We start from the raw sequence: 25,309 nt of genomic DNA, 5'->3' as shown, positions 1-25,309 counted from the left end.
CACTGAGCCACCCAGGGATCCCTTCTTTCTTCTTTTCCTTCTCCTTCTTCTCCTTCTTCTTCTTTTCTTTCTCCTCCTCCTCCTTCTTCTTTTGAGGTGAGAACATTTAAGACCTAGTCTCTTAGCAACTTTGAAGTTCCCTTTCTAAAAAGCCACTATTGTTTCCGTTTTTATTCTACAGGGGGCTCAAGCTGTAAATCAGCCAACTAACACTAATCCAGAGCTGCCATGTGTCAGACTGGGCTAGGCAAAACAAATAAATAAACACACCTTTCGTATCATGGACCTCACAGTCGCAGACACCAGCAAAAACACTTCTTTACATCTGTGCTCTCAGGCCAGATTGCTTGGATTCAGACCTTGACTCTGTGACTCATTAGGTGAGGAACTTTTGTCAGATTACTTAACTTCTGCGGGCTTCAGCTCCCACATTTGTAAAATGGGAATAAAATAGGTTACTTGTTGGGTTAACATAAATGAATATTTAAAGTGCCTACCAGAGTACCTGGGATGTCATAAGCTCCCCATAGATGTTAGCTTTTAAAATGACATAAAGAGCTTATAATAATTTTTAAGACATTTATAACATCTAGTTTTCACAGAGGTCCTGGGACAGAGCTAACACTTACAATCTGATCTGAGTAATTTGATAAATCCTTCCTCCTCCACACGTCTCTGTTTACGTTCACTGATGTACACAGGGACATAGGACTCAGCGGGGGTGGGGGTGGGGGTGAGTGGGTGGTAGGAAGTTTTCCATTTTCTTCAATTTCATTAATTTAGGCTCTTAATTGCTCCTTCCTTTCTTCTGCTCGTTTTGGGTTTAACTGCTCTTCTTTTCCTAGTTCCTTGGAGTAGAAGCTTAAGACTATTGATTGGAGACATTGCTTCTTCTCTAACATAAACATCTTAAAAGTGCCATGCTTTTGGCATTACTTTAGCTGCAACCCACAAATTAGATATAATAAATTTTCCCTCTTATTTTGTATTCAGAGTATTTTTAAATTTTCTTGAGGTTTCTTTTTTCAGTCCATAGATTATATAAAAGTGTATTGTTTAATTTCTGATTATTTGGGGGATTTTCTAGGTATCTTACAGTTATTGATTTCTAGTTTAATTCCATTATGCTCCAAGAACATTACTTTGTGAGAGCTTGCTTGCTTTCTTTCTTTCTTTCTTTCTTTCTTTCTTTCTTTCTTTCAACCATTTTGCCTGCCCTCTGCCCGTGAGCCCAGCAGGAGTGCCCTGTAGACTCTCTGAGCAGCACCACCACTCTTGTCCACAGGCTGCACCTCCAGAAGCCAAGAGGAGACAAATCATAAGAGACTCTTAACCACAGGAAACAAACTGAGGGTTGTTGGAGGGGAGAGGGATGGTTGGATGGGGTAACTAGGGGATGGGCATTAAGGAGGGCACGTGATATAATGAGCACTGGGTGTTATATACAACTGATGAATCACCGACCTCTACCTCTGAAATTAAAAATACACTATATCTTAATTAATTGAATTTAAATTAAATAAAATAAATTAATAAATGTTTGTTATGATTTCCTTTATGGGCCAGCAAATGATCTATCTTGATGACTATCCTGTGTGCAATTGAAAAGAATGTGGGGACGCCTGGGTGGCTCAGTGGTTGAGCTTCTACCTTGGGCTCAGGTGTGATCCTGGAATCTCAGGATGGAGTCCCACATCGGGCTCCCCGCAGGGAGCCTGCTTCTCCCTTTGCCTATGTCTCTGCCTCTGTGTCTCTCATGAATAAATAAATAAAATAAAAAAAAAGAATATGTATTCTATTGTTGAGTACAGTATTCAGTAAATGTCACTTAGATCAAGTTGGTTAATGATATTATTCATATCTTCTATGTCTACTGATTTTGCCTCCTTTTTCCATGAATCATTGATGTCTCCATCTTTAATGAGATTTGTCTCTTTCTCCTTTCAGTTCTGGCAGTTTTTGCTTTATGGATTTTTTAGCACTGTTGTTAGGGATGTGTGCATTTAGAATTGTTAGGTCTTTTTGGAGGATTAATCTCTTTATCATTATACAATGTCACTATTTATCCTTGAAAATATTCCCTATTGTGAAGTCTACTTTTTCAAATATTAATATAATACAGCAACTCCAGCTTTCTTTGATGTTTGCCTAGTATTTATTTTTCATTCTTTTTAGCCATAATCTATGTTTTTATATTTTAAGTGAGACAATATCAAATGGTCTAATATAAATGCAATTGTAATACCAGAAGAAGAAAGAATGAGGCAGAAGAAATATTAGAAGAACCATTGACAGACACCCAAACTTCATAACAGACACCAAACCACAAATCCAAGAAGCTCAGAAACATCAAGCAGAAAACAAACAAAACATGACACCTAGGTATATCACTTTTAAACTGCTGAAAACAAAATATTAAAAGGAAACCTGGAAGGCAGCCAAAGAAAAAAGGCATATTACATTCCCTGAGGGAGGGAGGAGACTCTCAGAGAGTCATCAGAAACATCATTCTCATTTTCTTTAGAAATCATCAATCCAAAAATTAAAAAGAAAAAAGGAAATCTAGAATTGCCTTCACCAAACTCAGAGCAGCCTATTTTGTAGCAATCTTAAAACTGTTGAGAGCATGCCCTTTGACCACCAGGTATTCCAAAGTCCAGAGAAGTGCGTAATTCAAATTGGGCCAGGAAAACAACTCCCTCTACACACAGAATTGTTTCTGCCACTAACTTCTTCTTCAACCTGCCTCCTCTGCCCACTGACCCTGCTAGTGATGTCTGTGCTGTTGTCCCCAGCACAGGGGACATTGCAAAGGGAGATTGTAGAAAACCAGTACAATCCTAGGCACACTCAACTCTGGGGAAGAAGGAGACTGAACATATTGCCAGGTATGGATTACCCATCCAAACTTTCAGAAATGGCCTGGAGGCAGGGGTGCGGGGGGAGGGGGGGAACAGAGGACTTTGTCACACCTGCTTTCACAAGCATTAGAGAGACCATTAATACAGAGATTGGCAGATATGACACCGGGCTGCTGGCAATGTCCTCTTGACTGGCTTTGACACCTGTACTTTGGTTTCTCTGTTCCTGAGAGAGAGAAAAAACCAAAGTGATGGGGAAAAAAAAAATCAAAAAAGAAAAGAAACCAACAATGATAGCAAACCAAGTAGGGACACTGTCAGGACACGGTATCAGAATGAAATGAGTATGGGTTTGCTAAAGGAAAGCTAGATGTATGATGGTAAAACAGAGGAAACTGGAAAATAAACTGTAAACCATGACACAGAATAATTAAACGATGAGAAACAGATGTGAGTGTGTCAGGAGGAGAAGAAGGAATGAAAAGCAGAAAGAAAATACAAATTGGCTATGGGAGGGCAAGCAGGTCTTGTGGCATGGGGTTGACTCACACTTGCATGATAGATAGGTGTCGCAGCCAGAGGGTGCCATGGATGGAAGGCAGAGGAAGGGACGCGTTGGTGCCCGTGGACGCAGGCAATCAAGTTAAATAGGCTTCTACTAGCAATCTCTTTTTCCCTTACACACACTGAGAAAAAATCATTAATGTGCTCACAACGTAGCAAGAAGCTGATGATTAAAATGATTTGCAGGGACTGATTGAGTGGTCACAAGCCTCAAATGTCCTTAGAGCTGTGCAGGAGGGTGTTAAGCCCCCGGCTGCTCCTGAGGCTCTCAGCTGGATCAAGGCTCCCCCACTTTGCTAAATAACTTGATTTTTAAGGACAGAATCTAATCCATTTTCCAAACGTCTACCTCCGAGGCCCCAAACTGCCTGGGCAGCCAGGGCACGGGGAACTCCCTCCCTGCAGTCAGTTCTCCATCCCCTATGTTCACATGCCAAATTCCGCACCTCCAACACACTCTATGGAGAGACTATGAAACCATATCCCCAACACAGCGACTGGGAGGATTTCACTTTGGCAAAAGGGATCATCTGAAATTAGGCTTGGGGGAGGGGGTCAAAAAAATCTGTCCGAACACAGCAGGACATGATCACCCTGACTACCAAGTTAGTGTTGTTGAAGGCTGAACACTGTCCCACGGGCCGGACACGGTGGGAGACCGCGGGTGCTAGTAGCTCAGCAGCTCTTGGTAAGGGGATGGTTCCCTGGAAATGACAGAATGATTGAGTCTTTCTTCTCCATGGAATCGATGGAGGGACTGAGATTTTCTCACTCACTTACATGATTTCCTATTACTAAGCAGAATATTAAAATCTTATGAGAGGGGCCCTGGGTGGCTCAGTGGGTTAAGTGTCCGACTCTTGATTTCGGCTCAGGTCATGGTCTCAGGGTTAGGAGATGAAGCCCTGTGATGGGCTGCACACTGGATGTGGAGCCTGCTTAAGAATTTCTCTCTCCCTCTCCCTTTGCCTCTCTCCTCCTCCACTTGTGCTTGCTCTCTCTCTCCTTTTTCTTAAAAGACAGATCTACTATGATTGTGTGGTTTTTTTTTTTTAAAGATTTATTTATTTGACAAAGAATGAGAGAGAGAGCGAGCACATAGGGGGAGCTGCAGAGGGAGAAGGAGAAGCAGACTCCCCGCTGTGCAGGGAGCCCGACGTGGGACTTGATCCCAGGACTCTGGGATCACGATCCAAGCCAAAGGCAGATGCCCAACCTACTGAGCCACCCAGATGCCCCATCTCTCTTTCTTTCTCTCTTAAAAAAAAAGCAAACTTATGAGAATGAGAAGTTTGAAACTCTTCAGTGACTGTGCTCCCTTAGAGAGAAATAGGCAAGGTATTATTTTGAATCCTCAGATTTCAATTGTCTGTGACAGAACATTAGAGTTTTATTGTCGGAGTAAGGGGATACGGTGCGGGAAGGCAGGGTTTTATGAGACCCAAATTACTACGAACATTTACCACACATGTTATTACATTTTTACCTCAAACCCTCCAAATGCCTGCCCTTGTTTTCGTTTCCTGGACCAATTCCCAGCTCCCCAGTGAACTCGGGTGCCACATGGGTTGGACAAGTCTGTGGAGAATGCTCTGCTCACAGGCCTGTTCCCACCTGCAGGGAGAGAAGGCAAGTGGCCCCCTGCCCTGCTGAAGAGAAAGGACCCCTCCCTGAGGCTCACTGTGGAGAGGAAAGTGTCTCTCCCTACCAGGAGCTCAGCTGGCCTCTCAGACAGCTTTAGGTGTCCAACAGGAACGGCGAGCTCTCCCATGAAGTCAGCACTTCCTGGTTCTAGAAGCTTCCTGACCAAAGCTCCAGCCTGACAGCCAAGCTCTAGTCTATGGAGGTGTTGATGGGAATCCCTCAAAGAGTCATCTCTCAGATACCAATGGATTGCGCCTTCCCTCATCAGGGTCTCCTTGGTGTATGGGTTGAATTGTGTCCCCCTCCCCCAACCACCACCAAAAAAGATACGTTGAAATCCTCAGCGCCCAGTACCTCAGAACAGGACCTTATTTGAAATAGGGTCTTTACAGAGGTCGTTAGGGTGGACTCTAATCTGATACGACTGGTGTCCTTATTAAAAGGAGAAATTTGGACACAGAGACACACATATATGTAGAGAGAAAACAAAACGTGAAGAGACACATCTACAAGCCAAGAAGAGATGCTGGATCTCCTTCACAGCCCTCGGAAGGAAACAACCTGCTGACACCTTGATTCTGGAAATCTAGCCTCCAGAACTGTGAGACGATACACTTCTGCTGCTTAAGCCCTCCAGGTTGTGGTACTTGGTCACAGCCCGTCCCAGGAAACTGATGTTCTTGGCTCCATGTCCTCCAAGACCCAGGGGGTCAGGCCCAAGGGACAGCATATGTACATCTGAGGCTGTCTGATTCTGGAGGTCATTCCACAGTGGATTCAGGGAAATGAGCTCAACAAGGGCCAAGCAGTGTCACTAGGAATATTGTTAAGGGCTTTGGTCCCTTACAGGGCATGGAATCTCTTGATCCAAAATCTAAACGTAATGGACACATAGACTGTGTGTGTATGTGTGTGTGTCCCGTAGGAGAGTGGGTGTGAGAAATGGTGACCCAGAAGGAAGGTCCCCAGGAGATCCCTCAGGGCCTCGTTCCAGGTGGCATACGGATGTTGTCATGATTTCCATAATCTGCCCCAGCGAATAGTTCCTCTTCAGCTTGGACTCCAGGCCAAAAGCAAACCTCTCTGCCCAAAGAGCAAAAATACAGATTTGCCCATAAAAATAAGTTAACATAAAAACACGAAGTTCCTCGAAAAGAAAGGCTCCATAGACGTAAAGGGCAGCGGCTTTAGCTGAATGAATGCCGTGACGAAAAGGATAAGTGGCTTCTTTTTCAAATCTGCTAAGAAAGCTGAGGGCTTGCGGGGAGGGGAGCAGGGGGGAATGTACTTGGGTTTCACTGAAACAAAAGAGAGAAGTCAGAATTTTTAAAACTATATATATTCATAAATGAATATGAATATTCACATATATGTATAAGTATTGCCCCAAATACATAAGAATGTGTCAAATATCGCACAGGACATGCACATACGAAATAATTTGCTGTTTATCCGAAATGCAAATGTACCTGGGTGTCCTTTCCGTGGGTGCGGTGCACCTGGCACCCCCGCTCCCGGTGCCCCAGCAAGTCCCAAACAGCTGAGCTGGGTGTGCAGTGGGGCCTAAGGAGGCCGAGGTGTACCCTTAGGTGAGGGTAGCTCCCCACTGGGCTCTGGCGGGGGGGCCGGCGGAGCGAGGTTCCCCAAGGTGTCCCCTGGAGGCTGCAGCTGGCTTGCCCAATGGCCAGAGCACCTGCACCGGGGCCTTGGTGGGGGCAGAGTCTTGGGGGAGCTAGTGAGTGCCTCTGTGGGGCGGAGAAGAAGGAAAAGTGGCCCTTTCCCCCCGAAGGCACCTTTTTCAGTGTCTTCACGGACTTGGACATCACAGCCAAGCCTCCCCCGAAGCACCCACCTTGCTGGTCACCCAGTTCTGGGGCCGCACTAAGGCTACACTTGGGTGTCCCCCAGGAAAGAGCCTCATTGCTCCCGAGCACATCTCCGCGGCTGGTCTGCAGGTGTTGGGCAGCTTCATGCCCCGCCTGCTGGGTCATCTGGGGCATCTGTGACAGGGAAGTCCCATCTTTTTAAACATAGGACTTGCTAAGCCTGCCCGACCACCCTGGAGATTTGGGACTCTCCAGCCTCCACAGTCATGTGAGCCTTAGAATCAACTATAAACCCCTCAAAATAAATCTATAGACAGGGAGCTAGGTACAGATACAGGTTTATCAATATATAGATACAGGCTTACGAAGAGGGTATAGGTGTAGGTGCATTCTCTGGGGTGTATCTCCAGAGGACTGTGACCCAGGCTGTATCCCCAGCTCAGGCCAGACCCATCACTCGCTTACCTCACGTGGTGCCAGCAATACCCCTCTTCTGTCTTAGTGGGTTTTCCTCTCCAGCAGATGATTTCCTTCGGCACAGAACACACTGTTGTTTTCATCTCTTAAAAAGTCTTGTTTTGGAAATCTTTCTTAGAAGTTCTCTTCCAGCTCCCATTCCATTTCTCTGATCCTCTCGGCAACAACATTCTTCTGGAGAGTTGTCTGTGTTCTCTGTTCCCAATTTCTCTCAACCCATCCTCTGTCTGCCTTTTCATTGTGAGATTGACACATATACAAAAAAGTGGAGTGTATGTGTGTGTGGGGGGGTGGTTAAAAACAAGAGCATAAAGCTTATTGATTTATCCACAACGAACACCCTTGCTATCACCATCCAGGTCAAGAAGCGGCACATTATTCGCAAGTGCACAGAAGCCTTCCTTGTGCTCCCTCCCACTTCCTACCCCGTTCTGTCCCCAAAGGTAACCATCATCCTGACTTTTTTTTTTTGTTTTGTTTTTTAGATTTTATTTATTTATTCATGAGAGAAAGAGAGAGAGGCAGAGACACAGGCAGAGGGAGAAGCAGGCTCCATGCAGGGAGCCTGATGCAGGACTGGATCCCGGGACTCCAGGATCACACCCTGCCCCGGAGGCAGGTGCTAAACTGCTGAGCCACCCAGGGATCCCAATTTTACCCATTTCTTGAGCTTTAAATAATGGGATAATCTTAAAAATGTCTTCTGTGATTGGTTTTTTCACTCAGTATTGTGTTGGTAAAATTCACCCATGTTGACATACGTAACTGCATTTCATTTGTCTTCATTACTTTGTACCATTCCGTTGCATTAGTTATCTATTGCTGTGTAACAAATTACCCCAAGGCTTAGCAGTTGAAAACCAACATTTATTGTATCACCTACGTTCTGGGAGTCAGGAATCATTTGCGGTTTTGCCGGGTGTCCTGGCTCACGGTCTCTCAAGTCTTTGCAGTCGAGCTGTTGCCTGAGGCTATAATCTTGGAAGCCTTCACTAGGGCTGGAGGATCCACTTCCAAATTCACTCACATGGCTGTTGACGAGAGAGTAGATCCTTCCCGTGTTGGCCTCTCCATGGGGGCGCTCATGACCTAGATTGTGCAGAGCAAATAGTCCAAGAGAATACATGGGAGTGAGAGCTCTCACAGTGGAAGCTGCAATGTTTTTTATAACCTGATCTCAGAAGTGATACACCATCACTGTTGCCATTCACTATTGATCACAGACCAAGCTGGTCCCGCGTGGGAGGGGACCAGGCCAGGATGGGAGCACCAGGAGGCAGGGATCATTGGGGACCATGTTGGAGGCTGCCCATCACAACCTTTGTATAAACACAGAAAAACGTATTTATCCATTCTTTTTTTTTAAAGATTTTTATTTATTTATTCATGATAGACACACACACAGAGGCAGAGACACAGGCAGAGGGAGGAGCAGGCTCCACACAGGGAGTCCGACATGGGACTCGATCCTGAGACTCCAGGATCACGCCCTGGGCGGAAGGCAGGCGCTTAAACCGCTGAGCCACCCAGGCTGCCCTGTATTCATCCATTCTATGATGAGTCCACATCTGGGTTGTTTCTAGTTTGGGACTGTTAGGAATAGAGCTTCTATGGACATTCTTAATACGTGTCTATTGGTGCAGATCTGCATACGTTTCTGTCGGGTAAATACCTGAAAGTATAATGACTACATCCCTGCCCAGGCATAACTTCAACTTTAGTAATTAACGGCACACCGTTTCACAAAGTAGTCTACAAATTTACAGCTTTGCCAGGAACAGATGAGATTTCAAGGTGCCATGTGTCCACCAGTGGGTGTTGCCAATCTCTTCAACTTCTGCGTTCTGGTGAACGTGTAGTGGTATCTCACTGTGGTTTCAATTTGCGATTCCTGGATGGATGAAGAACCTGAACAGCTGGCTTTTCATGTATTTGTTTCACCCTGATGATATGGTATTTTGCAAAGTATACGAGACACGGAGACACGGCACTCAGGTCCTCCTTCAAGGAAGGTCGTGCTGCCTAGCGGCAGAGAGTGTGCGCGGTCTGCAGAGAGCCTCCAGCCAACATTTTCTTCAGGGTTGGCCTTGATACGGAGACGTCCGCCCCTTGTCAAGGTCATGCCCCCCCTGAGGAGCCCATGCTCTTCACTGAGCAAGGCAGGACTCTGAAGACACAGCTTTTCAGCCTGACATGGGATGTACTAAGGAGCAATATTCCCTCTGGAGCACCCCCTAGCATGGCCCAGGCTTTGCTAGGCCTCCATCATGGCTCAGCTCCTTTCTCTGCCCCATCCTGCTCCCTCCCTCTTTGGTTCGCAATAAACATCTTGGTTCTCTTTTTTTTTTAATTTTTTTAACTTATGATAGTCACAGAGAGAGAGAGAGAGAGAGAGAGAGAGAGGCAGAGACACATAGGCAGAGGGAGAAGCAGGCTCCATGCACCAGGAGCCCGACATGGGATTCGTTCCCGGGTCTCCAGGATCGCGCCCTGGGCCAAAGGCAGGCGCCAAACTGCTGCGCCACCCAGGGATCCCCAACATCTTGGTTCTTAATAAATATCTGGCACCACAAACCCCTTCTCAGTGTCTGTTTCTTAAAGACTCGATCCTCACAAAGTGTCACAATCGGTGACACAAAGTGTCTTTTTAAGCCTATTGCCAATTTTCCCATTGTCTCTCTTTTTTCCTTACCAGTTTGTAGGAGTCTTTTGTTTAGTATGGATTTGAGTGCTTTGTCAGTTATGTGTGTGGTGAATATCTTGTCCCACTCAAGGGCTTCCGTTTTTCTTTCCTTATTGTGTCTTTGAAGAACAAAAGTCCTTCATTTGGATGTAATTTAATTTCTCCATTTTTTTCCCTTTTTCGACATGCTCTTTGTATCCTACCCTAAGGTCATAAATATCTCCCATATTCTAAAAGCTTTTATTGTTTTGCTTTGCAAATTTAGACTTCCAAGCCACCTGGAATTAATTGCTGCATAAGGGATGGGACAGGGGCCACGCTTCGGGTATTCCCTCCCCCGCCCCACCCCATGGGTATCCTATGATCCCAGCGCCGTATTTTGAAAATGTCCTTCCTTTCTTCGCTGTCCTGCAACACCAACTTGTCACGCACACCAGGTGTGTGAGTCTGTCCACATGTGCGGGTCTGTCTCTGGATTTCCATTCTGTATCGCTGGCCTTCTGCTTTTGTCCTAATACCACACTGTCCTAATTCCCATTCTCTCTCAAGCCCACCTAGAACAGGGCTTTGTCTCCGATTGTTCCACCAGGATTGCTCTAAGGGGATCAGCAACACCCTGCCCAGCCAACGCCAGTGTTCACCTTACTTGCCCTCTCAGCAGCAGGTGACATCCATGGTCCTTCTCCTGGCACAGTGTCTTCCAGGTCACCACACTGTTGGTTTTCCTGCTGCCACACCTCATGCTCCTTCACCGCCTCCCTTGTCCTGCCATTGCCTCTCCCTCTCCAGCCTGGTAATGTCAACCCCCCTCAGGGCCCAGACCTCTGCTTTTACTTCTTTGGGGATCTCATTCAGCATGCTAATGCCATTTAAACCCCAAATTTATATTCCTAACTAGACTTTGTTCACAAACTCCAGACCCCTATACCCAGCTGCCTCCCCTAACTTCTCTCCATTTGAAGAATTTGAAACTAACATATCCAAGCAGGATGACTCATCTTTCCCCCCCAGATCTGTTCCACATCTTCCCTTTACTTTCTCAGCTGACGGCACCTCCATCCTTCCACTTGCTCAGGCACATTCTTAGCAGCTTCCTTCCCCCTCTCTTTCTCTCATAACAGCACGTCCAGTTCATTAGGAAATCTTGCTGGGTTTACCTTCAAATGCGTACAGCCCAAATCCAAACGCTGCACCCTACCTCCACAGCTGTCCCCCCGTCAGACCCTCCGTAGGGACAAAGGCACAGCACCAATCGCCTTGGAACAAGGTAAAAATTCCAGGGAGATTTCTGCAATCACCTTCGCACTGGGTCTTCCCTTTCCAACCCCTCTCTCTGTAGTCTGGTTTTCGTTTTGGTTTTAAACAACAGCCAGAGGGATCCTTTGGAGACACAGGCAGATCTCATCACCCCCTGCTCCAGACCTGCGATGGCTCCCACTTCACCCGGAGTAGAGGCCGACGTGCTTACCGGGACCTGCAAGGCCCAGCCTGCTGTGACTCGCTGCGTCTCCCCTGGTGGACTCGGATGGGGCCGCGGGCCTCGCGGGTGCTCTGCGCGCACTGCCAGGCCGGGGCCACTGCCCCCGAGTACCTGCAAGGAGAACTTGCCACCCCTTCAAGGCCGGGCGTCGGCTTTGAGATGAAGCTCGTCTTGACCATGAAACCTGAACCTGCCCTCCCTCTACCTTCTGTACTTTACTCCTTTTGTCCACTACACTGACCGCGCTCACACGTACTATTTACATCGCTTATCTGTTTACTGGTCACTCTTTTCCCCCCTAGAGTGTCTGGAGGGGATCTTTTCCCGATTTTTCTGTTCTTTGTCCCAAGCACAGGGCCGGTGACGTGTACTGCTGGCCCTGTCCCCTGGCCCTCCTGCAGCTCCAGGGCCCTGGAGCCGGGGCCTGCGAGGAACTGGGTGGTGGAGCTTCTGCTGGTAGCTCCGCCCTAGGAGACCTGCGGTGCAGGTGGACGTGGGGCTGGGGGACGTGCGGCACCCTGTGCGGAAGGGGGCCTGCATGCCTGCTCTCGTCTGTCACCCCTGTGACAGGTGACAAGTTAACTTCTCTTCTTTCCCTCCCTCCCTTTTTTTTTTTTTTTTTTTAAGATTCCAGCCATTTATTTGAGAGAAAGAGAGAGAGCACAAGCAGGCAGAGAGGCAGGCAGAGGAAGAAGGAGCAGCAGACCCCCTCCCTTGGGGCAGAGAGCCCCACATGGGGCTCGATCCCAGGACCCCAGGATCCCAGGAGCATGACCCCAGCAGAAGGCAGATGCTTAACCGACTGAGCCACGCAGGCCCCGGCCCCTGGGTCTTCCTTTCTCTGTCTCCCTCTCACACCAACCCTCTGTGCATGAAACTGCGAGTGCCATTTACTTCAGACTCCAGAGAGGGCATCTCATAAGTTTCCAGCACTTTCCACACTTACCAGATTAAGCCTGATATCCCAGACTACAGCCCGGGGATTTCATTTCCAGTCCTTTATTCTAGCTCGCTTATGTGGGGCGTTGGCAGGCAGGTACTCTGTTCAATCAGGTTATGAGCACCCTAGGATCAAATGCAAAATAAACTTTACAAATCATACGGAGTGGAATGAAGGCAGGCTTTTTTTTTTTTTTTAAGATTTTTTTTCTCCAAAAATTTCCTTTTTAACACACATTCAAAATGCTACTCAAAACTCAATTTTTAATATTACCAAACCCAAGCTCCTATCTGAAATGTGCTGCTCCTGACATGTCACTCCTGACATTTAGTGAGATACCCTGTCATTAAGTCAGCAGACTTGAAAGATGTGGGGGCTTTCAGTGTATAAAGAAATAATGCTGTGAATCATAACACTACAGTTTCATCTCCAATTCTCAAAAGCATTTTGCTGAAAATCACATTAATCCTTATAATTTCCATGATAATAGGCCTACAACAGTGTTTTGTGTGTAGAGGGTAGGGTGAGTGGGGCAAGGGCTCCTTGAGACGGTGGGAAAAGGAGTAACTGCAGAGTTCTGAACCAGGAGGGGCTTGTGGGGCATTCCGACACTTGGGCAACCCCCAAGACACTTGGAAGGGGGGTGCCTCGCCTCCCTTCAGCTGGGACACCCCTCCTGGGGCTCCCCCTTCTATGTGTATGTTGTCACAGTAGGAGGAGAAATTTGGAAAGCGATGTACAGCACAGCCAGTGACTGAAAGTCCTAAGAATGTGGCAGAGAATCAAGAAATTAAAAAGCTGGAGAGAAATTAAGACAACACTATTAATTATACTGGAATATTATTTTAAAAGCTGGAGAAACTTTGGATGTGATGATAAAGTAAGTAGACTGATTTTGCAAAGATATAGATGCAGACTAATACATAGAAATGAAGGAGGCTATAGTTATCCCAGTATGATTATTGGACGTCTCGAACGCAATTTGATCACAATTTTTAAAGTCTCTCATTGAATTTTAGTCACATGCCTAATTCTTGATCAAAATGTCTACCAGCAAATTTGATTACCCTCCCCATTCATCTGCATAATCTCCTGGGCAACTTTTCGTAGTCAAAACCAAAAATTAATCTTCCCTCCAAGGATGATCATAGGTGGCAGCACGATTGTTCAGGGTATCTCAGAGGTTCCTCAGTTTTAACCAGAGGTCCAAAGACTTTCTCTAAATACAGGTACTATGTATTTTGAATTCCAACTTTGGAGAGACAATTTTCCACGGAGAGCTCATGTTTCTGCATACCTTGTGAGCCGAGGCACAGACCTTTTGTTCCAGGCTTTTAATGTTGATGGAGGAAACTCGCTTCGAAGACAGAGTATCTCCCTCTTGGACAGCTTTACTTGTATACCCTTTAAAGACTAGATCCAGAGCTAGAAATTCCTCAGCTGTGATGCAAGCCTATTCCATGTACAGCATCTGGGCTGTTCTGCGTAGCTCCCACAGAGCTTGGGAGACAAGAAGAGCAGATGGGGAACATGAAGCTCACGCAGTCTGTGGTGCCTCTGACCCGGGACTCCCCTGTCTTTGGCTAACACCCATGACACGGTGGCAGGTTAACTTGTCAGCCTGCACACAGCCTCAGTCTCGGACCCTCCCTAGTTCTTGATACCAATCACTCCGCAAATTTAAATTTTACAGAATAAAATGATTTTTTTTGTCCTAACTTCCTACCTCAAGCAAACGATCTAATACAATTCCAGCACAACGAATAAATATGGACTGTCTTCTGGAGTTTGTTGCAAAGGGATCTAGTATTTCCAGCCAGAAAACTGAGAAGTAAATATAATGTATTAAAGGATACGTGTAAGAAAGACAAAGGTTAGATAGGGCTAAAAAAAAAAAAAGGAGTAAAGGGGAAGAAAGTAATTCTAGAGGGTGGAAATAGAAATAAATTACAAAGCGTGTCTTTTTGTTTCATCCCACAGGCTAAATCATTCGTTACTAATGAAAATTATAGCCCTATCGCCCTCTACCGGAACCAGGCTGGAAACTGCAGGGAAATAGTTTTGAAGTTGATCTTTATGAAAACTGCTCACATCTCTGTTATTTATTGTTACCGTTTTCCAGATTATTATTTTTTTCGTTTTCCAGATTTTTAAAGCATAAACCTCAGATGTTCAGAAAGATAAAACAACACAGCTTCCTTTGCATATGCAGCCTGACAGGTTAATGCTGAACAACCTAGTGCCGAAAAGAGTAGACAATCCTCCCCACACTCACCTTTAATTTGTGGCAGCCAGATCACAGGGACCACTAACAGCATAGCCTTTGCTGGACATCCCAGCAGGTAGTCCCCAGCGCCTCTGCCTCTACCTACCCCACTTCCACTTCGTGGACGAGATCCGCTCAGAACTCGTCCCTCATCTATTAACCCCATCATGAAACAGACTCAGTTCCATCTTAATAAGTATCACTGCTCCTGGGGCCTACAGTAGGGCTCTTCCAACAGAGTAACATCACACTGTGAATTCAAATGGTGAGTGCCAAAGGTCCAAACCTTCATTTTAAAGGTCACCCTATCTATACCTAAAAGCAACATATCCAAATGTTTCGATCATGCACTGAAATCAGAAAAAGTTATAATGCACCAATAAATGTATTTATTTATGAATTATAGAAGTGTACAATTGTACAATATATTATGTACATTATAAAACACACAAAAATAGAAATTTAAAAGGATGAGAGTAAATACAAATAACCATTTTAACATTTTCCCAACGGACTGATTATCTGGATACCCCAGGGATTTAACACACCCCTACCTGAAACCACAGTCCTAAAGCATGCCAATGATTGCTGTATTTGGATTTTTAGCTCAGGTTACAGAAAAATGTATGATATCACAGCTTTTTAAAGTTTTGCAAAATAGCCCTAGTATCTAGTTTTACTGTGTGAAGATGTTAAGATGCTAACTTATGACATATTTGGCCTAATCACAGCTAGTGTGAAATGTTACTTTATGGCTCACTAATAGCGGTTTCATTTTAAGGCAAACTAAGTAGGGAATTTCACAGAGTTAAGAATCTGGAGAGGAAAAAGTGCTTTATAGAAATACTTAAACGAAAGGATGAGGATTTGCCTATGAAAAAAATAAAGAGCCAATAGCTAGCATCTGAAAAAAAATAATTCCTCTGCCTACAGTAGAAAACTTAAAAAAAAAAAAAAACCATTGCAAACAATGGCCATTAGCTAACACAAATGGATTAGAATGGATTGCTGCACATCCGCCTGTCCTAATACCGGTGAGTCCTTAAGAACAGGAATTCTTTTATTTCTATAGCCCCAGTATCCAATCATAAGCCCAGGCACACAGAAACTCAGTGAATATATGATGAATGATGAACAACTGCTCAAAAAGTATGTAGAGTACTGAATTACATTTGAAATAATTGTTGCTAAAAAACACTCCAGCATCTGGTTTTGATTTGTTGAAGCAAGTAACTAGATGAACGTCATGGTCAATGACACACTCAGAGAGCTTCATTACTTTCTTCAACATCCTCCCACTCCCTTTCCCATCATTCCTTTGGCATCCCCCAATTCCTACTGCTTGCACCCAAGGTCTGAGCTTCCCACCATGGAGTGGAGTGCAGTGGAGTCGTACAGCCGGACAGTCTTGTCCTTCTCCACCCCTTACCTTAGTGCAAGCGAGGAGAAATAAGAGTACTGTTCTATACAGAGAATCTTTTTCAAAGTGCTCCTTAATTAAAAAAAAATATTCATGAAAGCTTAAACATTTTTAGAAAGGACATGAAAATCTGACTTTTGAAATCAAGATACACACATGACAAAACACTGTGGGGCCTCCATCAAGTTTTATAACACTAAAATTTACAACTGCGAGACTTTCAGTTGTGGTCTCCTCATGACTTCTTTTAATAGGTACCTCATCAATTTAAAGAGATTAAAATATTACACAATTTAAGTAACTTAATTTCATAAATAACCAGTCTCATTTTGTGTACACATGCTGAATGTTTTCATCTATACGTTCATTTATTCTGCTGACAAAATGTCAAGTTTCTTGATGAAAACAGAACTGAAATTACACTGTTTCCATTACATTAAATGCAAACCAGGGTTAGTTATCAAATCTTGATCAAGAGAAGGGATATGGAGTTCAGAGATTTGCTGGAGATGGGAACCATATGAAAGCTTAGTTCTTTCACTATCGCAATATGGAAGGAGTTTTTTTTTACCTAAAGTACTTATTAAAGGATAATGTACTTAACGTGGTTGGGAAGTACATATGTATCACACAAAGGACAAAGGAAAACAGACTGGTGGGATTTTCTAAGGTCAAAATGATGTTTTTTAAGCACTGTGGTGAGTTACTGAGTTGCAAAATCATCCTCTCTGGAGGTTTAAAACACAGAAAGCCAGTTGTTTGGATGAATCAAGTCTCAGACAAAATAGCTACTAGAATAGAAATACTTTTCTTGAAAATTATCTTTTAAGAAAACCAGGACATGTGCACATTAAACCTTGTTTGGTTTGCTCACATGTTTTCTCAAATCCCTCCTTTTGCTTGTTGCTACAGGCTGGGCTCACTCCCTTTTATCGCACTTCGGTGACCAGCAGCTGTCTCACCGGACACTGGAGCTTCCAGAAAAACCTGACTCAAAATTGAACCCACCCACCGTCTACTTGTAAAATGAAAACAAATCCTCAGTGGCACTACTGCCTGCCAAGGAAAGGTCTCATTAACATCTTTAAAAAGAAAAACAGGTGATGGAATTTCCAATGAAATTGCTTTGAGTATACTGTTGAAATTAGATCCTAAATTTAGAACCAGAAAAACCATTCGTGTTTTTGGTAATTTTCAAATTTTATTTCCAACTACCACAGTAACAAAATACCAGTGATAATTCTGCATGGAAAGTGGCAACCTTTTAAATCAATAAGGTCACAAATTAGTATTCCAACAGTCCTTTGGCCTATGGAGATTTTGATAGGAGAGGATTATTACAATCAGTCCTATTATATTATAGACATATGCTTCCTCAGTATATAGTAATAAAAATATTCATCTTACCTCAATGATTCATCATGTATACATTCCTACTCTTTATAAGCACTATCTTTCTGGGTTGCAATGTGTGAGGGGGAAATTCCTCCCACGCATGGGTTTTTCTATACCATACAGAAACAGCAGTCACTTCAGCAGTAATGTACATTATTAATTTTTTAGTTGAAAAATAAGAGTGAATTATCCTATTATATCCTTTCTCTGGAAGTAAAAAGACACACACCATTACAAACGTAAAATGAGTCAAACTTCTATTTTATTGACAGGAGTCCAAAATGAATACAAAAGAATGCCTCCTTTGCATGTTATGTATTTTTTTCCTTAAAAGGCTTCTGAGTCAGGTAGATTTTAAAAGCTAAGAATGTACTTCAGCTTTTATAGTGAACCTTTTAAAAAAGGTTTAATAACATGAGTCACCAACATCAGAGAACACATGGTCCCACAATCATTTTTAGACCTATAGCTTATAAAAAGAATTAGATCCTGCACTGATCTGCTAAATAGAGGCTTAAAAATGTTTTAAGCCATTAAAAGCCATTTTTATAATCCGTCTGATGACTCTGGGCAATTAAGAAAAGGAACATCCTCAAATGTAGCCCTCTATATTATGTGGAATGTGATAGAATGTCAACTTATGATCAAGACAGGTAAAAATAAAAATTTCAAAGCTAAAAAAAAAAAAAAAAATTTCAAAGCTATGAATGGAACTGATATAAATAGTCTTGTATCACTGCAAAATGTCAATAAATGAATGGCAGAGCTTATCAAAAGATTAAAACTTGATCAGATGTTACTTAAAACGTGTGGTGTTTATCATACTTCAATGTTTGCTGAAAACTAAAGCTAAACAAAGAAAAATTGCTCACTTATAGATTGGTTTTTATGTACCTTTACTTTTACTGGGACCATAAACTGATCAGATAATACATAGCCCACACTTCTGGACAGTTATAACAAAGGGTTTATTATCATTTGCCCATGAAATAAATGCACCATCCCATACTTGAAAGGCTTTAACAAGCCTTAAGTGTTTTTCAGACTGTACCAAGGCATCACCACTGCCTAGTTATATTATGCACCCATTTCTAGTAAAGCACTAACACCTCCCTCAACATCAGTTCTGCACTGTTTCCGGTTTATTATACACTTCCAAAACAGCAAACATTTGCAAATACTGTGGTCCGTTCATAGTACTGCTTAGTCATCATCTTCCTCCTCTTCTTCCTCCTCCTCAAAGCTATCTTCAAAGCCTTCGCTGTCCTCCTGGTCTTCATCCCCCTCTATTGCTGTATCCCACTGTGGGTGATTTTCTGGTACAGGCTTAGCCTCATGAACTTCCAACTATAAAGAATTGAACGCAGACATCAGAAATTTTGGGAGGAAAAATGGAAGAAATATCTGATATAAAGAAAAGGTTTTCTTTGACCAGAGCAATTATAAGAAATAGATTTTATGGTTAACTCTAAATTTAACAAATTTATTATAATAGATATTTATAATCTGTTAACAGACAAATATGGTTAAATTTCTAATACAGTTTGACATTTTAATTCTATAGAGGCTATACTATTTATCCTATACAATGAAAGATTAATCACTGTGATTCTTCAGCAAGAACACAGAATTATGTCTTCATAAGTCTTTTTTTTTTTTTTTTAAAGATTTTATTTATTTATTCATGAGAGACAGAGAGAGGCAGAGACACAGGCAGAGGGAGAAGCAGGCTTCATGTAGGGAGCCCGATGCGGGACCAATCCCATGACTCGATCCTGGGACTCCAGGATTACACCGTGGGCCGGAGGCAGGCGCTAAACCACTGAGCCACCCAGGGATCCCCGTCTTCATAAGTCTTAATAAGAATTAAGAATTATGTCTTAACAAGTCTGCTGAGGGAAGAAAAACCCAACTATGACTTTCAAAACGGTATTTTGCAGGCTCCATACTCATCACGTAATATTCTATAGACAATAAGAAAAAAATATAGCACTCTCATGGGAAAAAACAGGTATGCCTTTACCAGTTCCCTTTACTTTGGGACTCCAGGGTAGCCCCGGTGGCACAGCGGTTTAGCGCCACCTGCAGCCCAGGGTGTGATCCTGGAGACCCTGGATTGAGTCCCACATCAGGCTCTCTGTATGGTGCCTGCTTCTCCCTCTGCCTGTGTCTCTGCCTCTCTCTGTCTCTATGAATTAATAAATAAAATCTTAAAAAAAAAATACTTTGGGACTCTAGCACACAGTGGAACAATACTTCAGCACAACATTTACACAACAATGCCTTTTATAAAAACCACAAATGAAGCTGGTAAACACTGACAGGAATGTGCTTTAAGTGATACTTATACAAAGTGTATACCTTGATAAAAACAAATTAATTTCAGAAATCAACATTCCAACAGAATCTGTGGGAAAATACATCTGCTTTTCTATTAAAAAAAACCCCAAAATACAGAACTCAGCTGATGAGGTCTTAGAAAGTTAACAGTATGTAACACATTAAGACTACACTTAAGTAATTTATACTTAACAATCTAAATCATTTTAGTAATTTATATTCTAGGTTCTAAAGCATTATACTACTTTAACTCAACAAATTAAGTTTATTATTGAAAGAGCAGACCATCAAGTATATCACATACAAAGTATGAGAAGACATCTTTTTCCCTCTCTTACTCTACATGTCAGAACTAGAAATGCTTTCATAGTATGTTAAACACTTATTCAAATAGGCAACCATATTTATTGAAGTCACTATTCTTACCTTCAAGGGTTTAATTTGATCCAAACCCATATAGGAGTCTGATCTCAGAAACACTGTATATTGATAATTCCCAGGCTTGCCTGGTGCAGGAAACTTCAGTTCTACCTAGAAGAAAAAAATAGCACTTAAAAATCTGTATTTTTGAGAAATGGAAAAAACATCATCTATATCTTTTATTATATTCTTTAATAATAAACTAGTTAATATGTTTCCCTGAGTTCTATGAGCCATTTTATTAGCAAATTATCAGACCCAAGGAGGGGGTCATGGGAACCCCAATTCATATCCAGTTGGTGAGAAATACAGGTGACAACTTCAGACTTGCAACTGACATGTGAAGTACTTGGTGGGGAGGCAGTTTTGTGGAACTGAGCCCTTAACCTGGGGGATGTGATGCTAATTCCAGCTAAAGAGTGCCAGCATTAAGCTGGAGGACATTGCTGGTGTGACAAAGAATTGCTTGGTGTGGGGATAAACCCATACACCTCATCAGTCTCAAAAGTGTTTTGAGTATGATACTAGTGTAAATGAAAAACACACAGAAGTGAGTTTTTCCTTTACAAATGCCCAATGTGGAAAATATTGAATGATTTTACTCATATGTGGAACCTAAAAAAGAAATAAATGAATAAATAAAAAACAGAATTTGACCTATAAATACAGAGAAGAAACTGATGGTTGCCAGAGAGAATGGTGAGGTGACTAGCAAAATGGGTGAAGAGGAATGGGAGATACAGGCTTCCAGTTATGGAATTAATAAGTCATAAACAAGAGGCACAACATAGAAAATATAGTCAATAATATTATAATAGCATTGTATGGTGACAGGCAGTAGCTATACTCATTGTGAACATAATTTAACATATAGAGAAGCTGAATCACTGTTATATACCTGAAACTAATGTAACATTGTATGTCAACTATACTCAAATAAAATAATTTTTTTAAAACATGCCCAGTGCTGGGGTGCCTACGTGGCTCAGTCGGTTAAGTATGTGCCTTTGGCTCAGGTCATGATCCCAGGATCCTATAATCGAGCCAGTCGGACTCCCTGCTCAGTGAGGAGTCTGCTTCTCCTTCGCCCTCTGCCACTCCTCCTGGCTTGTGCTCTCCTGCTCTTGCTCCTGCTCTCTCTTAAATAAAAAAGAAAAAAAAAACCCATGCCCAGCACCTTAAAAGATCAAGAATATATTTATTACCTATTAAATCATAAACTTCATATACAGTTACAAACTCTTAAAAATTTCAATTCCAGGGAAAGGATGGCAGGGGAGCAGGAGGACTCTAGGCTCACATCATCCCATGAATACAACTAGGTAACTATCAAATCATCCTAAATACCCCAGAACTTGACCTGAAGACTGGTGGAAAAAAAAAAACGCCACAGCTAAGGGCAGAGAAGAAGCCATGCTGAAGAAGGTAGGAAGTATGGAGACACAGTTTGGGAGAAATGGATCATGGGCACTGTGGTAGGGAGGGAGCCACAGCTGTGGAGAATGGCAAGAGACAAACTAATACACAGGGGAGTGCACATGGAAAAGGAAATCTCATAGCAAAGGCCTTGGAAAACAAGAGTGCCCAAATTTCATGAGTTCTTGCAACTAGCAGGGCTTAAAGCCTGGAGTTTTAAAGGTCAGCATGCTTGGCTCTGGGAGAGCTCAGAGGGCATTGGGGCTGCTCTTAGAGAAAAGGCAGGGCAAACAGACCATGGACATACAGCATGGAAACAGTGACCTGAAAAATAATGGGGCACACAGTGGGGAGGGCATGCACTCACTTCAGAGGGCATCAGAGAGAGATGGTGTTCACGGAGAGTCCTCTGGCTGGGGCCATTACCCTCCCCTACCCCTCGCCTCAGACAGGAAGCAGCAAAGTACCAATACTCACTACCTAACTTGCTCACATGAAGCCCCCCAACACCTATGTTCCAGCAGAACCACCCCTTCCAGTCATACTTGCCTCAGTCCCAGCACAATGGGCCCTAAGTTTGGCAGGGCCTCAGTTCCCATGGAGGTGGCAACAAGACTCGTTTTACAAGCAGAGCAAAACAGAACCTAGTTAAAACACGCCACATTCAGGGGACCAAACACTGCCTACCAACAAGCAAAGGGACCATCTGTAGACTAATGGCCTGAAGGATAAAGCAGCCAAAACACAAAACCAAAGCCCACAAAGCACACACTGGAGACATTCTCTGAAGCACCAGGCCCTTGGAAACAGGGGACACTACACTACAGAATACTACAGGACCTCCCCTAAATAAAGCCATTACTCTCAAGAACAGAAGACATAGCTGACTTTCCTACACAAAGAGGCACAGAGACTTAGACAAAATGAGAAATCTCTCCCAAATTAAAAGAACAAAGGCCACAGCAAGAGATCTAAGCAAAACAAATATAAGTAACATGCCTGATAGAGAACCTAAAGCAATAATCATAAGGATACTCACTGGGCTTGAGTAAAGAGTAGAGGACATCGAGACCATTAACACAGCAGAAAATGAATAACAATAGTAGAGATAAAGAGCTCAATGAACAAAATAAGAAACACCTGATGGAGTGAATGGCAGGCTGGAAGAAGCTGAGGAATGAATTAATGATCCGTAAGACAGAGTAATGGAAAGTAAATCAAGCTGAACAAAGGAAAAAGAATTATGCAAAAAACAAGAATAAAAGTAAGGAACTCAGAGACTGCATCAAGCATAGTAACATTCATATGATAGGATCTCAGAAGAAGAGAGAGACAAGGGAACAGAGGCTTTATTTGAAGAAATAATAGGGGAAAACTTCCCTAATCTAGGAAAGGAAACAGATATCCAATCCAGATCCAGGAAGTATAGAGAACCCTCAACAAAATCAACAAAAGCAGATCCACACCAAGACGGATTATTATTAAAATGGCAATATAAGGTGATAAAGGAAAAAAATATTAAAAGCAACATGAAAAAGACAATTACATACAAAGGAAATCCCATAAGGTTATCAGCAAATGTTCCAGCAGAAACTTTCCAAGCCAACAGGAGTAGCATGATATCATGCTTGGAAAGTTATTTAAAATGCTTAATAAGGAAAAACCTGCAGCCAAGAATACTCTATCCAGCAAAGCTATCTATCATTCAGAATAGAAGGAGAGAGAGTTTCCTAGACAAAAATAAGGGGGTTCACGACCACTAAACCAGCCCTGCAAGAAATATTTACAGGGGACTCTCTGAGTGGAAAGGAAAGACCAAACATGACACTATGAAGGTAGAATATATAAAAGCAGCAAAACTAAATAGTTCTGTAAAAAAAATCAGTCAAGAAACTCACAAAATTAAAAGGATATAAAATATATATCTAAAACATGGGGAGGAGTAAAGAATGGGTTCAAACTTAACCATCAACTTAATATAGGCTGCTATATGCAGAGATTTATATACAAACCTAATGGTAAACACTAATCAAAAATCAATACTAAATATGCAAAGAATAAAGAGAGAAATCCAAACATACACTAAAGAAAACCAACAAACCACAAAAAGACAAGGATCGGAGAAAATTTTCAGAAACAACCATAATACAAGTAATAAAATGGCAATAAATACGTATCTATCAATAATTACTCTGAATGTAAATTAACTAAATGACCCAATCAAGACACAGATGGATATGGATAAAAAAATAAGACTCCTCTACATGCTGACTATAAGAGACTCATTTCAGATTGAAAGACACCTGCGGATTGAAAGTGAGGGGATGGAGAAGCATTTATCATGCAAATAGATGTCAAAAGAGAGCTACAGTAGCAATATTTATATAGGACAAAAAAGAGTTTAAAACAAAGACTATAACAGGAGACAAAAAAGGACACTACATAATAGTAAAAGGGACAATCCAACAAGATGATGTAACAATTGTAAATATTTATGCTCCCACCATGGAAGTAACCAAATATATAAACCAGTTAATAAAAAAACATCAATGAATTAATAAAAAATTACACAATAACTATAGGGGACTTCAATACCCCACTTATATCAATAGATAGATAATCTAAACAGAAAATCAACAAGGAAATCAAGGCTTTAAATGACACACTGGACCAGATGGATTTAACAGATATATTCAGAACATTCCACCCTAAACAGCAGAATACATATTCTTTTCAAGTGCATGTGGAACATTCCCCAGAAAAGATTACATGTTAGGTCACAAAACAAGTCTCAACAAATTCATACCCTGCATCTTTTTTGACCATAACACTATGAAACTAGAAATAACCCACAAGAAAAAATCTGGAAAGACCACAACCACATGGAGGTTAAATAATCTGCTACGAAACAATGAATGTATCAACCAGGAAATAAAAGAAACAAATGAAAACACAATAACTCAAAACCTTTGAGAGGCAGCAAAAGCAGTTCTGAGAGAGAAGTTTATAGCAATACAGGCCTACCTCAAGAAGCAAGAAAATTCTCAAATAAACAATCAAACTTTGCACCTAAAGGAGGCAGAAAAAGAGTGGCAAACAAAACCTAAAACCGGCAGAAGGAAGGAAACAATAAAGATTGGAGCAGAAATTAATGATCTAGAAACTAAAGAAAACAATACAACAGACCAATGAAGGCAAAAGTTGGTTCTTTAAAAAAAAAAAAAGGAAAGGGAAAAAAAAAATCAATAAAACTGATAAACCTCTACCCAGAGTTATCAAGAAAGAGAAAAGACCCAAATAAAATCACAAATTAGAGAGGAAAAATCACCACCACCACAAAAATACAATTTTAAGAGATTATTATGGAAAACTATATGCCAACAAAATTGGACAACCTAGAAGAAATGGATACATTTCTAGAAACATATAACCTACCAAAACTAAAACAGCAATAGAAAACTTGAAAAGACTGATAACCAGCAAAGAAATTTAATCAGTAATCAAGAAACTCCCAAAAAAACAAAACTCTGGGACCAGATGGCTTCACAGGTGAATTCTACACCATCTAAAGAAGAGT

General features: G+C 42.3%; 1 protein-coding gene across 2 annotated transcripts in view; it reads right to left on the bottom strand.

Annotated features, from left to right (window-relative positions):
* Nucleotides 1-17,801: 17,801 nt before the first annotated feature.
* The window catches only part of SEC63 (SEC63 homolog, protein translocation regulator), a 73,915-nt gene continuing 66,407 nt past the window's right edge, over nucleotides 17,802-25,309 (bottom strand). For both annotated transcript variants that reach the window (XM_072831869.1, XM_072831870.1), the window contains 2 exons: nucleotides 20,323-20,427; nucleotides 17,802-18,903 (listed from right to left, as the gene is read on the bottom strand). In XM_072831869.1, coding sequence (XP_072687970.1) covers nucleotides 18,760-18,903; nucleotides 20,323-20,427 — 249 coding nt within the window. In that variant the 3' untranslated portion in view covers nucleotides 17,802-18,759. The remainder of the gene's footprint in view (nucleotides 18,904-20,322; nucleotides 20,428-25,309) is intronic.

The sequence above is a fragment of the Canis lupus genome, chromosome 7, assembly GCF_048164855.1.
Source record: "Canis lupus baileyi chromosome 7, mCanLup2.hap1, whole genome shotgun sequence".
NCBI lineage: Eukaryota > Metazoa > Chordata > Mammalia > Carnivora > Canidae > Canis > Canis lupus.
The sequence above is the reverse complement of the archived record's forward strand: the minus strand, read 5'-3'. Positions and strand labels throughout refer to the sequence as shown.